General features: G+C 38.9%; 1 protein-coding gene across 12 annotated transcripts in view; it reads right to left on the bottom strand.

Moving 5' to 3' along the window:
* Positions 1–17781, bottom strand: part of SLC39A10 (solute carrier family 39 member 10) — an 89202-nt gene that overhangs the window by 25177 nt on the left and 46244 nt on the right. Inside the window, exon 1 of one of the 12 annotated variants that reach the window (XM_065068954.1) lies at positions 13558–13980. The exons of 7 other annotated variants lie outside the window; for them this stretch is intronic. Coding sequence is in view for 2 of the 5 variants with exons in the window: in XM_065068947.1 (XP_064925019.1) it covers positions 2079–2150 (72 nt within the window). In the remaining 3 variants the exon portion in view is untranslated. Of the gene's footprint in view, positions 1–2078; positions 2156–13154; positions 13528–13557; positions 13981–17781 lie in introns of those variants that run through there. 4 more of the 12 variants (XM_065068956.1, XM_065068948.1, XM_065068947.1 and 1 more) reach the window with 4 other exon arrangements.

The following is a 17781-nucleotide window of genomic DNA, read 5'->3' as shown; positions in this document are numbered from 1 at the left end:
TATTATATAATCTGCTGTATCTTCTACTGTAATTCTCGTTACAGAACAAAGGTGCTTACAAAACAAATGTACACGTCATAAGAAGTCTCAAACAGAACAACTATTACGAGTTGTTTCTTTTTAAACAAGCTTCATTATTCTCTAGGCAATTATAAACAGCTGTCATGTTCAAGCTGTCAGGCAGCATTTGCACATGTAAAATACTGGAAAGCTGAAGTCTAAATTCTATACATTACAATGGCACAGAATTATATATAGTTGATCTCAATACAAGAACATTCAGACTCTTGAATACTTCCAAAAGAATATGGAAGGGCAACCTGAGGAAAAGGCTACAAGAAAGTTGAAAAAGATTCTGCCTATTATTGCTGTTAGCCATTGCATTATTTTATTCACTCAATGGATTCCCTCCTGCCTCCCAGACTCAGAACGCAGAAAAACGGTGAACATTTACAGTGGAGAAGATAAATAGTTCTGCCACACCAGCTGACATCTCAGAAAACACACACAGGGCTGCCAAATGCACCCCAACCCCTCCCCTCCTCACTCAATGCCAGCAAATCATTCATACCAAACACAGTGTGATGGCACATCCACACACACAGGTTTTAAATCAGAGAGTTGAGGTCAAAATACCTGAGCAGTACACCAGAGTTCTCTTTTCTGCAGGGAAAACTCACGATTTTTATGCTAAACCACTGTCTGCCTATGGCCTTTCATCTATTAAACTAAATGCACCTCCGATGAAAGTTGGCATTTTTTTTACAACCTTTTTCATTCAATTTCCCCTGAATTCCTGAAAATTCTCCACAGTGCCTACTATTTTAACTGTTCTTCTTTTATAGCAGTTTATTTTTGACAAGACTTCATTTAAAGCCTCATACATTAACATGATTTTGGGGGACATTTTTGTTTCTTTATCACCAACTGTTTCACTGAAACTAGAAAATTAGCTTGATAGTTAGGCTTTCCTTAAAACAACAAACCTTGATTCAAATAATGTGGTCATACAAAATCCAAACTCAATTGAAAGTCACATCTACCATGTTAGTAGGCTATTTGAGGTGCCACACTTTCTTACCCCCAGCCTTTTTCCTGTCTTCTCACAACAATTTTCATAATCTGAAATATTTGTAACATAAATGTACTGGATTTCTCCCCTTCCCACACTCCTTCCCAAGTTATTTTAGTTACTGTCCCTTTTTGTTCAACTTTCTTTCCTTGCTTTCTCTGAACAATGTTCTGCCTTATTTTTTCTATCTGGAGAACAGATCTTTGAGAAATATCTTTGACTCCTCTAAGTACTCAGCTTGAATGCCACAATGACTAAAGCGCCTTAGCCAAGACTTTATGCACAACCCGAAGTTCCACACCAAATACCAAACACATTCTTCAGCTAAGAGAGAAATGAAAAAGACAAAAAGCATCAGAAATAAAGACAAAGCAATATTCTTACCAAACAAAGATATTATATGTTCAGCACCAAGAAAAGAAGCACTTACGTAATTCATTTCTACTAAGAACTACTCAGAGTAATAACTCAATGAGAAATTGCCTTTTTTTTTTTAGAGAAGAGAGAAGTATTTATTGAAATAAAGCTACTGATCACACAAAGACAGTGTTTCTTAAAATCCCTGAAAATTAAAATTCTTTCTTATATTGCAGGTATTTACTCCAACGTACATGCAGGAGAGATGCCTGCAGCCCCCCCCCCACTTCCACTCCAGCAAGTGTGCAATATTTCATGCTCATATTCAGTTCAAAAAAAGGCTGGAATCTGAAAATCCAAATGAACCTACTCTTTATTTCCTAAATTTCAAGTTTTTAACAAATGCCACAATATGAAGTCCTATTAATCGAGCACACATTTTTAAGATAAATTATTTTTAAAACCCCTATTAATATTAAATTAATATATTGCTGTTAGTGAAAGACATTTTAAGAAAGCCATAACAACTAAATAATAATCTCATTCTGTTTTATCAGTCTTAAGATGACATTAGCTTCTGGATATACGAATAGGAAAATATGCTATAGATCTAAAGTTATAACTAATGATTTCTAATTTTAGTTCTCACCCATCTCCTGTATTTTCGTCCCTCTTCAATTTCAGTAAAACAGGTTTGTGGATTTAAGTAAAACTCATTCATTTGAAAATCTACAGCCCAGTAGGAGGGGCACTTTGTAAGAACAGACCATTAACTAATTGATCCAAGCCATATTTGCTAAGTTAATACCAGATAAGAAATAGTACAGAAAGCATTTATGCATAACTGAACACACCACGGAAACTTTTTAAAAATCTGAAATGTGAGGTATTTGAAATGCCAAATCCCAAGCATACTAGAAAATTATCCCAAACATTAGCCATCTACTAGCTCAGTTATCCAAAAAAGGGCATTTATTTTATTTTGAATGGAAAAAAATGGACAGACTTCTTCAAAAGGACAGTTATTTGTAAGAACTTGATGAGTACAGGATCCTTCTAAGAGCTCAGAAGAATACAAAAACAAAAGATGGAAGTTCTATAAATATTAGTTCTGCTTACCAAGAATTAATTTTCAGTCTTTCATATATAAACTGTATCTAGTCCATATTAATGCTCAAAATTTATAATGGAGCTGGTTTGATTTTGTGACAATATTCTTATGGTTCAGGTAAGTCCCGTTAAGAAACCAGCGCTTGTAAGACTGAAATACTTCAAAAGATGAATGAGCCACACCTGCATTTTAAGATTTTATTTTTCTATGGAAAGTAAGTAAATGTTTTTGTTAGAACTAAGGCTGAAGTTCAACAAATATTTTAAGGCGGTGTTTCATTTAAAGCAGCAGTCCTGCCCTCCCCCACAGCTTCATTCATTCATTCCCATTCCTACAAAACCATTTTTGTACACAAGCACATTTGTTTGCTGATCTGTTCAATGTGCAGCTGTACAACCAGATTCTGCTGAAAAACAGCCTAAAAAAAGAAGAAAAAGAAAAAAAAAATATTTCCAAGATAGATTACTTTTCCTATCTGGTTCACTGTGCAGCTGCACAAACACCATAGTTCACATTAAAAAGAGCAACCTTGCTTCTGATGGCAACACCAGCTTACAGATTTGGTTGATCTGCAGCCTAACAGTACTTCGGCTATAGAACAAGTAAAACAACCGGCCACCTCAGAATGTACTCAAATAACACTGAAAAACCAGCAATGGACAAATTTCCTACTGAAAGCCATTTAAGAATGATTTCTCCAACTTTCCCGTCAACACAGAATACTGTTTGCAATAAAGTGTTAAAACAGCTGCAGTATTTTTTATTCTTCCTATTATTTAGACCACTATACCTATTTCATCCTTGTGCTATGTTAAAATACTTGCAATACATTAAAAGGCATTAAAAGCATATCACAGCTACAAAACAAAAAGGAATTATGTGACTAAGGCATGTTTCTTTTACACGTGCTATGCCAAATTAGTGCCTGGCAGCTTATGATTAATAAAGTCCGCTTCTAGAATTTAGAGGCTGCAAATTTTTGACTTGACAACATACACGATTGATTCAAATCCGTATTTTTAAATAGAACATTTAATTAATGAACCACTGTCATCGACTTTTTATAAGGCCCTCTGTCAACACACCATCCAAATTCTTCTTAGCAAATTCATTCTGTTGAGTACAAACCAGGAGAACTACTACGCTTCTTAAAACAGACCCTTTTTCTATGAGTGTGAAGGAAACCTGGGAGACGACAGTTAGGAAGCCCTCACACCTGGAATCAGCGGGAGACAAAAGTGTTTGTAAAGACATCTCGGCAGATCCAGAAGCAGCACCGTAACCAGTCTGATCTGTGATATAAAACAGTCCTATGGATTTCAACAAGAAGATCCATGAAGAAAATGCCCAGCTGAACCAAAAAATGTGTAATTTCTATCATATTCCAAGTAAGACCTCAACAGAAGTCATGACATTGCCTAGCTCTGATTTATTTCAGCCAAGATTATTCTTAAAGATCTACATGGCTACCCATCTGTGGGATGATCAAGGCAACCATTCAAATAGATACAAATACTGATTGACTTCAAAAATCACCCACTATTAACTACTAATCTGTCTTAACAAAGTATTAAGGAAACTTTGAAGGGACAGATCTACAAAGCAAATGAATGAAAAATGTAGTCTTCAATATCCAATATTACTCTTACTGCAAGATTAGAGACAGAAAACAGGAAAGGAAGCAGAATTCTTAGAGTCTTAATCTAAAATGCAAGCAGAGATGTCTTCTTAGCCAATCTAATTAAAAATACTGATGGGCTAAAACTGAATGAAATCTTAAAAATACCATTACTTCCCTGTGTCCACCACGTTACAAGTGTGGGTACATTCACAGAGGAACAAGGACACATACTATGGAATGTGAGACTGAAACCCACTAATTCGATACATCCTCCCAATTACATGAAACCTGTCAATTTCCATTAATAAGCAAGTGAACAAGCTTCTTGTGATTTTTCTAATATTAAAATCTAAAATGGTTTCTACTGTCATAATATGGTACAAAAAAAAAAACTAAAAAAAAAGAAGGAAAAAAGCAAAAAAAAGCACTCCTTGCTGCCTCTAACCTTAACACAAGTAACCCGTAAGCGTACCTCGAAGCAAATCCAGTATTTTGGAAGAACAAGACCATCCGAACTAATCAAGAAGCATACTCCCGGAAGGGTGGTGTAAAATATTTGTAGTTTTTATCTTTTTGACAAACAGAAATGGTATGGCAGCCTATCACTGAAATTATGGGTTATCAAATTCCTCTGTGAAAGACTTTTTATGCTCTTTGCCACTGATAGCTGAAAACAAATGAAAACTGGACTCTACCTCTAAAATCAAAGGATCAATACATGTGACCATTATTTCACAGGTTCAACTTCAAAAATATTTAAGATCCACAGATGTAAACATGAGTTTCTCTAACACACACTTTTTTATTCCATGAGTCACTATTTTCTGTTAAAAATATCCTTCCTCCCTGCCTCTCCCTTTTGCTACTGTAATTGACAGCACATCACCCCCTTCCAGAGTCTGCTGAGCACATCAGAGTCACATCACAAAATACTTGACTGTTATCCTATTAAAGCTATCCAAAGCAAATGCATATGTCGTCAGGGTTGCACAACTTCTCTACAAAATGAAGCCAAATTAAAATTGCTGTATTTCAAATTCCATGTTTGACTAATTAACAGACTTGTGGTATAACACGGCTTAAACCACTGGGGTAAACTGACACACATCAGCGTAATTAAAATCTACTGGAAGAACCACTTAAGAATCAAGACAGTCACAGTCCATCTACACCTCCAAATGTATTTTACTTTTAACATATAAACCAGCACAGTTTAAAATATCATTAAGCATAAACAGTACGGGAGTTTAATCCCAAGAACAAACTTTTGATTCCAGTTAACCACAGTTTAAGATACATAAACATTTATGTCCTGGCAAAAGAGTCTGAGGCTTTACTTATTTCTAGATGCACAACAGTTTCTTGTGAATCTTCTGATCTTCTTCATAGTCATTTAAGTTGTTATGATATCTAGTCACTAGAATAACATGCTGTCTCCTAGCAAGCCAGCTCGTTGCCAGGTTACGAAGTTGAAATACTTTAATACTGAGACCAGTATTTGGCATCCACACCTACCTAATGCCATACCACAGTGCCCAGTCAGAGAAGTCTTCAGTGTAGGGGGAAATCTCATAACCTGATGCCTGAATAAAAAAGGTTGATATACCTTTATTTTTAGAAATTTGGCAAGGCTAACAATGTATCTTATCTTCGGCCAGCATCCTCAAAGCAAAGCACAATAAGCAAAACCACTAAACAATATTTTCCTGTCTGATAAGCTAAGTTCACTATTTATAAATTTCTGATTAAACTACATGTACTTTCTAGTGTTCAGCTTTAACTTTTGTAATGTAAATATTACATTTTAAAAGTACATTACTGGTAACAGGACTGCGAGGTAGAATTGTAAAGGATCACACTTTGCTTATTGTCAAAAAAAGTAAAACCAAAGCAAACTGTAACTGTGTGTACAGAACAGACAGCAGCAGAGTACATGAGGTATCATTTCAGTATTTCACTGCGATTCAATCACTGCTTGGAACTACTGCACAACATATTTGGTAAGATATAGGCAAAAATTCAGAAATTTATTTTTCCATAGTTAAAATACTTTCCTTTTATTTGAAGAAGGATGTACTCCTTTCAATATTTCCGTTAGAGAATATTTTGTTTATAAAATGTAATCAATCCTTCCCCTTTCATGTCCACATTCTGAATTCATTGTTAGCAATTAAGCTACGGTAAAAGAAAAAATTCCAGTAAATTAATTTAATTGTAGGAACTCACAGAACTTTCCCTTAAGTGACAATTTACATTTTTCAATTTTATTACTATTTTAAGAACTCAACGACAGTACACTGTCTTATTCCAATATACCATTCCAATTTGTCCAAACAACACACACACAAAAACAAAAAAAAACCAAAAAAACAAAACCAAAACAAACAAACAAAAATCCATACATTTTAAGGGGTTCTTGGCTTAAACTATAACACAATTAAAAGATGAGAAGTGTTCTTATGCATCAAAAGCTAAGAAGTGCCATAATAATTCACTCTTTCATTAGACAAATGCAGCCACTTAGCACTGACAAACAGCAGTTTCTGTGGGGAGTACTAGACTTAGTAAGGTCTTCAAAGACAGTGAAAGTATTTTTACATCATCTAGCATAACTGTTTACTGTAATTAATTTGAACCATAAGCTTGATACAAAGAAGACAGGAGTAATAATAATTTGCTATATTTGCTGCCTTCTTATTAAAGCATCTCACCCTAATCTATTAAGAGTCAGCATAAAACACTCACTTCTCTCCCTACTATTGTACATTTATTGTTAGCTAAAGCCAGCATGAGAATTTTTACCCAAAGCCAGTAAAAATTAAGTTCTGCTGGGACTCTGTACGTTACTCTGCAAGATACAGATGCATAAGTTTACACTGCATGCTTTACAAAACTCAATCTCTTAACTGTTGTATAAAAAAAAAAAACTGTGTAAAAAATAAGTTTTAGCATCAGAGGGAATTTAGGCTGTTTTTCTTCCATAACATGACAATTAAATAAAAGTCTAGGATATCCTACAAGCATTAAGAAATTATCTATTTACAATAAAAAAAACTAAATGTTGAAAATATCCTGCTGCAGCTACTGTATATATGACACTGAATATATGGTACAAGTCTTGAGGGCAACTGGACAAATCAAGCACTGCTAATATAATACAATGCCTCTGCTAGACAACTGCCTCAATATGCATTTCAGAACAGGAATGATGGAAAGTCTATCCTTTTTATGTATCATATCAAACATCAAATAAATGAGACTATTTTATTTTTAGCATAAAAATGTAGCAGTGCAAGGCTACCACCTTATTTGGACTGTAGCCAAGCAGCATATTTCTTAAGTTTTAATGTAAGCCAGTACAATTTAGAATTGCACTTGCAGGCTGAGATATTGTCCTTTAGGCAGACATTCAGGTCAGGAATAAATAAACTGCTCTATGTTATGCAAACAAAACTAGCTAATAAATATGGCCTAAGTGATATGCTTTGCATTTCATGGAGTGAGTACTTCTCAAGGCAGTGGAGCCCTGACAAAAAAAAAAAGGTCTTTCTTTACAGGACTGGAGTACAGAAATTGCACAGAGCCTTGAGAAGTAATACAATCATCAGTTAAACCATGGAGTATGATATTCCATTTGACAGTAAAGAAGCTCTTCTGTCCTGCTGTGTGTATGATATGAATGAAGTAGTGCCTACAGTGGCAAAATAAGTCTTAGTCAGATGCATACCTGCTCACTACTCCCCCTTGATTGTGCTAATCAGTTATTTTGCAATGTGAGTTAAACTCAACTTTCAATTTTACAAATGACATACAGTTACTACCGTGAACCTTAGAACCGGTCATCCTGGAATACAGTGCTACTCGGTCCTACTTAAATTGCAAATCAATATTAACAGAGATATAAATATTAACACAAAACATCCATGTGAAGATTCACACTGAGTAACGCCTTTTTGATGATATTTACTTAGAGATTACATATATCTTTCGTTTTGCTTTGATATTCCAACCTAAGTATGGCTGCACGCTACCATCAGCAATTACCTTGGTTAAAAGAGGAACTATTTATAGAGCTCCAATCACCAATCAATTATCATTTACAGTTATGCTTCAGAATTAAAGGTATTATTTTTCTGCATTAATAATTATCACACTGCAGTTAATAAAAATGCTGCTGTAATAAAAATGCAGAAAGATCAGTTTATGAATGTAGTACAATTCAGGTATCTTGAGATATCTTATCTTTATATATAAACTGTACAACAGCACCTACCTGCAATTCACATTTTATTATAGTGGCATTTGTTAGAAGCTGTGACTCGAAACTATTTCTAAAGTGTTTATAACCTACGTGTAGAAACACTGCACAAAGTCTCTGTGGAGGAGTTTGTAATTTTATGCAAATCCCGCAATCTTGCATATAAAAATTCCTTTGCATATTCTTAATCTGAAGAGCGTTTTATCTCACATATGCATTTTGTCTTACAAAAAGACTAACCACAGGAATACTTTTACAGGACTTCATTTGCTTAATGAGTTTCAGACATTATCATAGTTGTTCATTAACTTCCAGTATTATGTGTGTCTCTTTGTCACTTAAGCGCTAACTCGAATGCTTACAGAATACAATTTTCTATACCTCTTAGAGCTCTCTAGTTTGTGAACTGTTAAGTCCTCTCTAATTAATATTCCCCATTTTGTACGTATTTGGTACTTTAACACTGAGATTATATGACTGTCAACACGGGAGAAGAGGAGGAGGTTTCTATAGCAAACTTCATCATAAGACTACAGATATATTCCTCACAAGTGAAAACAAGATTTCTCTTAGGCCAGCTCTTCAAAGAAAACCAAAACCAACCAACCAAAAACCAAAACCAAACAAAATGCATAAACAAACAAACCTGGAGTTTAATTTTATTAAATTTCACTGCCAAAAATTTCTGATAAGCAAATTGATCCACAGATTGCTACGTTCATTTTTCCAATTATCAAGATCTCTTCAGGAATATTTCTTACTCTGTTCATGTTCACAGGGCAGCACTAACAGAGCAATATACCTACATTCAGGCTCTCCAATAGACAATGCAGTTATAAATTCTGCAATAGGTCCACCTGTTTTTGCAGTAGTCTAATTCTGCATTAGCAAAACCAGCAGATTTTCTTCACTCTCAACCTACTGCTTTGGAACACAGCCAAGCTATAGCAAAAGTGATGGCCAGATGAGAATGAAGCTCCTGGGTCATCAAAAGCTGAGGGAGAACAGACAACAGCTCAGTCATTCCTCCTCTGCAGCAACACACAAAGAAGTCAGAAAATGCAAAGAGAGAAGATGAGGCAGCACAATGTGATACCCAGATGACCAGAACACTTCCTACACGGAATTTCAATATCCCTTTTTCTCCTAAGCTTTTGAGACTGACATCAGGAAACCATCATCTTCCTAGTCTTTCATGCTGGCCTCCAGCTTTTTGGGTATTAAAATCTGTACAGGGTTGGATTATCACAAGAGGTAACAAATAAGTGACTTCAATTATTTTTTTAACTAACTTCTTTACTCCTCAGATTTTTATGGCATCAAAAAAAAAACAAGAGAAATTGCACTGATGCCATAGCACATAATATTTTGTGAATAGGTGGACTGATGCAGTTGCATATCTTTCCTTCCTTCAGGAGATTACAGCATAGGCAGGACATAGTTTCCAGCATTTAAATCAGGTTTTGAAACTTAATAAAAACCATTTGTTTTTATTAGCTTTGCCTAATTGGTACGCATTTCCTTACCAGGCTTTATTAGGTATTTTTCAAATAGTATCTCAGTTGCAATTTAAAAACTATCTAAAAGCAATCTAAATTCTTTCTGCATCAGGTGTTACTTCAGATCTTTGTCAGCAAGCTAAAATCACTAGTTCTCGTTTAAGATTACTTCAGTAGCCCACCCCCAAAGATGAATACTTTTCATATGATAAAACTGTTTTAAATAATTGCTCCCTAAATTAAGTTGGACTCCCACAGAAAAACAGGAAGTTATATTGATTTTCTTCACCTTAGGAGAACAGAAATTGCTTCCCGCAAGGCATAAATGCTGAGTACTCACAGAACTCTCCCTGCACCTAAAGCTCAATTCTACGAAGAGCATAGCTACACAAAGAACAGAACTATGATTAAGCTTTCCTTCTTTTAAACTTCTATGTGTTAAGAAAAGAGTCAGGATATGTTCGTTTGACAATTTGGAAAACATGCTATAAAATAACATGCTATAATAGCAAACGTTCTGACAGTTGATAGCCAAACTGTAAAGAAAATGCTTTTCTTGTTCCGATATAATTTTAATTGTTCACACATGCAGTTACACTTGCCTAACCCCAACGCCATAAAGTAGTTTGTAAGGATGCCACAATCTCTCCACTAAGTTTCACCACAGTCAAGGACTGAATCTTAACTTAAAGGAAAACTTTCATGCTTAACTTCAAGTAGCTTGTGTAATTTTAATTCAGTAATTTCATCTGATGAAAACACATAACTGTTTCCAAATCCAGACTGATCTATCACTGATTTATCAAGTGCCCATCATAGGTTCAAAATAAACTTCCACTTCTGTAAAAACTGTGACAGAAACAGGAATAACAGCCATTACAATAGGTATAATCATGATCAAACGATGTTAAAACTGGACAGCCAAAGCAAAAAGTCCAAATGTACTTCCTCTAGGTCTATATATACCCAAACTTGAAGTCCACGTTATCTTGGCACTACTTAAAAGTTTGTTCCTACTTGAATCAGCCACTGCTTTGCAGAAAATGTAGTATGAATAAAGTATCTTATTTACAGTTGCTTGACTGACTTAGTGAAGACCACGAAGGAAATTTATGCCAGGCTAGCTATGTTAATTTTTCCATGTGTATAATTTATCTTCTTTATGTAAATCAAACTATGCAAAAGGTACATACCTTACTGAGGTTTTCTACTGAATATTCAAAAGTAATAGTTTATTAACATATAAGGCCTAAGTACATATGCATTCAATACACTCCTGCTGGCTTTTCACAACATAACTCCAGAAAATGGATAGTTACAATTTTACAAAAATCTTAGTTTAAGACTGCTAATTAAAAAGTAGTTCCACTCACTGTAATAGATGAAAGTCAGCAGCAAGATCTGTGCTTTTTCAGGTAAATTTAACTTTCTAGAACATGCTTGAATTACTCTGATGATCCAATTTCACTAGACTTTTTTTTGTCATGGGAGAAACAAACATGAAGACATCTAAACCTGTGAGCTTATTCTCACCATTTTAAACCACAACTTTTTCTGTAATTGCACATTTTATGACTGTTTGGATTTTCTACCTGGCTTTATTTAAGCCAACATGGAAAGCATGAAGACCTACACAAAACCAAGGAATGCTAATTAAAACAAACCTCACTGTTTTGAATGTATTTTTTTAATGTAAACAGAATCTTCTTTCATGTTGCCTATTCCAGATGGGCAATTGTGTACAATTCTTCTATATCCACTTTCTGCAGACACTAGGGTACATTCCCATATGGAACTTACACCACTAATCTCATAACACAATTGATTTGCAGTACATATACAGGCCCCATATTTTATTTTTTTTAGAAATAGATTGCATAGCTGCATTCTTTTCCCCTCTAAAGCATGCAACTGTTGCAAGCAGTTCAAAAAGAAATCCTGCAGTACAATACCACCAATTCTATTTTAAGTTGGTTTAGAACAAAAATCTACTAACCATGTAGTCATCTAATTCTTGCTTTGGAGCTTAGTATGCCTCACCAGTCCACACAGAGTATCTATACCCCTACACATCAAACAGAAAGCACATTCTGCAGCAAAGGAAAATCCGTGTTTTAAAACCTAATAGGATACCTGTTATGTATAGAAATAGTATTCTATTTTTATGTAATTGTACCAGTTACTACTACCCAAAGGGACACTGCAACATACCAGTTGAACACCCCCCAGGAACTGCTTTAGTTAACTAGATGGCAATTGCTTCCAAATTTCTGAACGCTAACCAGGCCTTCCAGTGTGCCCTCCTCAATGCTGTACCATGCTTCATGCATCACAGGTTCCCTCAGTGTTATGGTACAACAGCCTACCTTAATTAAAAAAAAAAGAGATGATTGTTACTTAAAGTCATAAAATGTTTACAGTGCTAGAAACTAGAATTATTTCTAACTCTGGCAACTCTTGCCCAGAAGAAAGGGTTCAAGAGCTAGTGGGTAAGAAAATTTTCACAGAATGGCGCCCAAAGAACACAAAGATAACTAATTTTCAAGAGTAGTTTTATTTCAAAGTTTCAACGTTATGTTTCCAAACGGTGCAGCATAAGCAGCAGAAATAGTTGAGAACAGTAATTCCTTCCACTCATGATTCCTGTGCATGGTATGCTACAGCCACTGACGAACTCTCCTGACCCCCTCTTGCCTTTGCTCAGGGTTGTGTGCGGGTTACAGCCCGAGCGCAATTCTGCAGTTGTTAACGCTAGCTGGGATCATTAAGCCAAGCAAGATTTAATCGCGTGGCTCCTGCATCATCCGTGATCACCGTATTGCCCCGAACAAATACGGCACAATACCATTCCTTCAGAGACCGTGCCCCGCTCCCTGCAGCACCCACCGGGAAGGGGCACAGAGCACCTTCCACCCATACCAGGGACCCCAACGTGTCTCGCCGGGGCACCCCCACCCCGCCCTCAGCACAGGAAGGGTGCGGGAGGGAAGCGAAGCTCAGACAGGGGGGAGGGCTCCGTGCCCCGGGCAACCGCGGAGGCCTCCCCGGCCCGAGCCCTGCCTGCAGTGGCCCTGCCGCCCGCGAGCTCAGCGGGACCCCGCGGCGCCCCCCGCCGCACCCTGCCACCCCCCCCAAAATCCCTTTTTTCTCTCCGCCCCGCATGGCAAGGGGCAGTTCCAGCCCCGCAGACACATCCCAGGCCCCTCGCTGCGGGCGGGGGAGCGAGCAGCATTTACCTGCCGCATGGTCGGCTCAGGAAGAGAAAGAGCGGGGCCGGGGGGATGCGCCAGCGCTGCGCCTCGTGCTCCGCCGCCTCAGCGAGGGGGAGGCTGCACACGGCCCCCAACCCCCAGCCCCCCACCGCCCCTCGGCCTCTCTCGCCCACTCGCGCAGCCCCAGGCCCGCCCGGCGGGTCTCGCCGCCGCAACGTGATGAAGCGGCCGCGCCGCCGCGTCCCGCTCATGCCGCTCCGCATCCCGGATAGGTGGTGTCCGTTACTGCCGATCGCCACCGACTCCTTCGCCTCCTCCGTAACCCCCCGCCCCATCCCGCCGCCAGCCTGGGGCCGGTCGCCACCCGCACCGCAGCGCCGGCCGGTTGTGGGGGAGGGAATGTAAACAAATGGGGTTTTATAGCTACCTCACTCGAGTGCCGTGTGCATCTCCCTCTCCGCTCGGTACCAAACCGCCGCGGCGCCTCCTCCTCCTCCTCCTGCAGCTGCCGCCGCCGATACGCTATTCACCAACCACGGCTACGCCAGGCCCCGGCGCGCTCCCCGCGCTCACCCCTACGCACCATGCGGATCGGACTACACGGGCGGCCCCGCGGCCCGCTCTGCCCAATGCGGAGCCATTTCCTCCCGTGCACCCCCCGCCGCCTCGCTTCCCCCTCCCCTGCTCCGGCGCGGACTACGAAAATGGCGTAGCGCCTGTCTGCACCCCCCCCCCGCCCCTCCTTCCCTGCGGTGGCTTGCGCTCGTCACTCAAGCGATCGCGGCGGGGCGGAACGGGCCGTAGCCCCGCGGCAGGCGGGTCCCGGACGCTGCCGGCCGTGCCGCCTGCGCTCCGCTGGCTCCGGCGGGAGCTCGCACCCAGTGCTGCCTGGGCCGCCAGCCCGGCGGAGGACAGCCGGCCGCTTAGCGGGGAGGCGGGCCCGGCCTGCGTGCCTGCCGGTGGCGTGGGGAGAAAGGGCCTTTAGGGAGTAGAAGGCTATCTCAAGGACGGAGCTCGGCTTTCGTACCGAGGTGCCTTTCTGAGAGGCAGATGCGTATTTAAACCCCATTTATGTAACTCTAAGAAATCCCGCCAGGCTTTCTCGTGAAATAAAAGCAAAACCTGTTCATCTAGATGACAAATGACCCTCCTTTTTGAGGTGGAGCCCCTCATCACCGCACATTTGATTCCTACACAACACCAACAGAACAAAACGTCATGCTGTATGTAAATTAAAACTTTTAGAACAACACTGAGGATCAGTAGACGTAAGATCTACAGTGCATAAAATAGTGTTCGATGTGAACGACTCTTAAAATAAACCAGCTTATTTTGTAATGGTTATTTACAGAAAGTGCAGTTGTAAGAACACTTCTAGGCCATTTCATTTTTCTGAGAAATTTGCATACAATTTTCACCACATTTTCCTCCAGAAATAGCTGATGTTTCCAGAGCAGGCTTCAATCTACAAGCAAACTTCCACATTATTTGCTAAGGAGGCACAGATTTTTCTTTTAGACTCTGTATTACTGAATTGAACTAATTCACCTAATCCTTTCTAAACTTGTCCCTTCGGTTAAACCAGACGATTCATACCAGCACTGTCCTAAGTCTGGCCTGGCAGAGCCAGGATCCAGTCCTATCCATAGTCCTATCTCAATCCAAGCCTTACCCCATAATCACCTGCGCCAATACCCTCCCAAAGTCATTGTGTGAATTTTTGCTTGGTGCCACATCCCAAGAAAACAAAACCAGTTTAAAATACTAAAAACGTAAAGAATTAATAGTATTTGTTTAGAAACCGAAAGAACGTTGATATCTGTAAAACTCCAAAAACTGTATAAGCATAAAACTGAAGTCACAGTGCAAAAGAAAACCAGAGCAATCTTTTCTAGATAAGATGGATTTTCATTATAAAGCAGATAGTGTAAAAAACTGATAAAGACACATAGAGCTCTTAAACAGTTCTGGATTTAAGGCCACATCAGCTTTGTGTGTTATGCTACACTAATCTTTTGGTATGTGATCCTGAATCTTCACTGAACTTTTCCAATTACTTTTTGCTTCCCCCTCCCCTCAAACATTTTCATGTCCCAGTGACAGACTTTCTAATTTCAACTCTCCTCCATCACTTTTTTCTCTCTTCAGTATTTATTTTGAGGGGAAAACTATAACATCTCTGTTCCCTCCTTCATTTTTTTTTTCCAAAATCAAACACTAGAATACAAACCACACTAGTCCAAAAATTTGACAGCCCCTGCTAAGGTCAAATTTTAGGGACTGTTGAAGTGATTATGAGGTCTTATACCCAGCTTGCACCAGATCATTTATATATCGATTTGAATGATTTCTGCCTCGAAGTGGGTCCTTTATCTCTCAGAACTTTATACTGCAAATAAAATACAGATCTGATTCTGACACTGGTCATTAGACACCTACCACAATACCCTCTGGTGATCACTAGGCTTGACTGATTTATGTTGCTTTTTAGCCTAGAAAGAAATTCACTGAGTGCAAAGAATGTAAAAAATGTAAAGTTTTGTATCTTCTTCCTTCAAAGTTTATTCTGAGTGAATTGTACACGGAAGTAAAATAGAGCATATGGGGTTTCTTAGCTTTTCTGAGTAAAATTCAAATAATGTAAGTATCTCATTAAAATAAAAAATAAACTCCAGAAAGAACATTACAATTGATTACTTCAAATGAACAGGTTTAATACAGAAAGGTCCTTTAAAATTTCAGGACTAATTGATTTTGCACTAGTTTTACTGTGTTTAGAAAATTTAGGGAGGTGGGTGAGGAAGCTTTTCTGACAGCAACTTTGCCCTATTGTGGAGGTACTGATGCTACATAGCTACTTTCCAGAGATTCACCCAAACAAGGTGTACCAATTAAAAAAATATATATTTAGCACTTCTCTACACAGCCGCAACACTCTGCAACATGTATCTGTGTATTTTAAAGCCAGAAGGGCCCATTTGTAGGCCTGCCAGGACTGTGAGATGGAGTACCCTTTCCTGTTAGGAAATGAGACTCTCATTTGTATTTTGGGTTAAGCTATAACCTTCCAGATTATTCTGGTGGTGGTTTGCTACATTGAGAAGTTTGTTTGCCTCTAGAATATTTTCTCTATAGTTTTACATTGTATTTTGCAGTTCTGTTACTTCTCCATAGTTTTAACTGTATGTTTTAGTACAACTGCTTGCACATCAATACTTAAAAGAAAGTACAAGTTTCTGCACCCCAGCTTCAGAAACCCAGAACAAAAACAATTAAATCTGGCATTGCTATGAAAAACATGCAGCTGAGAGGTCTGCTTCCCTGCAAAGCACGTGGAACAACTTTCTGGGCTGCAGGGAAGCTGGTACAACAGGGTGTTGACAGCTTCAGATAACACAAATGCACACAACAAATGCAGATTGACTCTTCAAGCTTCAAACAGAACCATATGTTACTATACTTTTAGAACAGAACTGTCTGGTTTGGGGTTTTTTGCGGTGTTTTTTTCCTTCTCCTCTCACAGGGCACTTACTTGCTGAGGAACACAGCACAGGACACTGTTGTACGCTGGGCTGCAGGAAGGGAATATATCCTATCAACTAAGATAGCAGGGCTGGAGGTATAATGCTGCAAAAGCAGATGATGGCTTCTCACAGGTCTTGTCTCAAGATCGGTCCTGCCTAGAGGCACATATCCTGCTCCAGAACAGAGCTAGGACCTCTTTCCAACACACTGTGGATCTGAAGCATTTGGTCAGCAGACCCTAGTTTAGGTCAGCAGACCCAGTTTAGGTCAGCTAAGCTGTGTCAGCACAGAAGACAATTAAAGAAAGAACCAGGATCTGATGTTGTCCTTCAGATGTGAGATGCAGCCCTAAAGAGCAGATGTGTGAAATGGGACAGCATTTGGCAGATCTCATATGCTGATTTTTCTTCCTGTCCTCCATTTTAACCACCTAATTGCACGTGACGGATAGAAGGCTGACATACATACATACATATACACAAAAGCAGTTTGTTAAGAAGGTTTTTCCTCACTGTTCATTTACCCCCTAAAGCACAAGACTCTGGCAAATTCAACTTGTTTGAAGAACCCAACTTAATTCTCTTACTTTTGAAATACTGATGTCTCAAGAAAAAGCCAAGATAATGGCTTGAAACATCAACTTCCTCCTTCATTTGAAATCACTTTGTCCAAAGATTTAATCAAAATTTAGGGGAGTTTGAATGCCAATATAGCTGGGTTTGTGGTGTATATGTTACATGTATATTTCTGTTCCTGTTCTTTAAAACATTTTCCTAGATTCTGTCCTTGCCTTTTATTCATTCTGAGAGCCTGAATCAAAGTCAGAAATGCCATTTCTTATTTGACAATGGCCAACAATTATTATTCATCTTGCTAAAGAGATGCATGGAGATAGCAAGTGGCAGAATTAACCTTGAGGAGGCAGCGAATGGCTCACAGGCCACAGCTATTGTCAGTGATGACTTGCCAAGCAGAGAGGTTTTGCCAAATTCCTTAGGAGTGAGAGCCCTTTGCTACAGGAGGCTTTGCTCAGAAGCGAACTAACAAGAGCTGCTGAAGTGAAATATTAGGGAATCATAAAGAAGACATTTTTTTTCCCAATTATGTCATTTCCTAATCTGGATCT

Source organism: Columba livia, chromosome 7, assembly GCF_036013475.1.
Source record: "Columba livia isolate bColLiv1 breed racing homer chromosome 7, bColLiv1.pat.W.v2, whole genome shotgun sequence".
NCBI classification, from domain to species: Eukaryota; Metazoa; Chordata; class Aves; order Columbiformes; family Columbidae; genus Columba; species Columba livia.
This window is presented reverse-complemented; position numbering and strand designations above follow the sequence as displayed.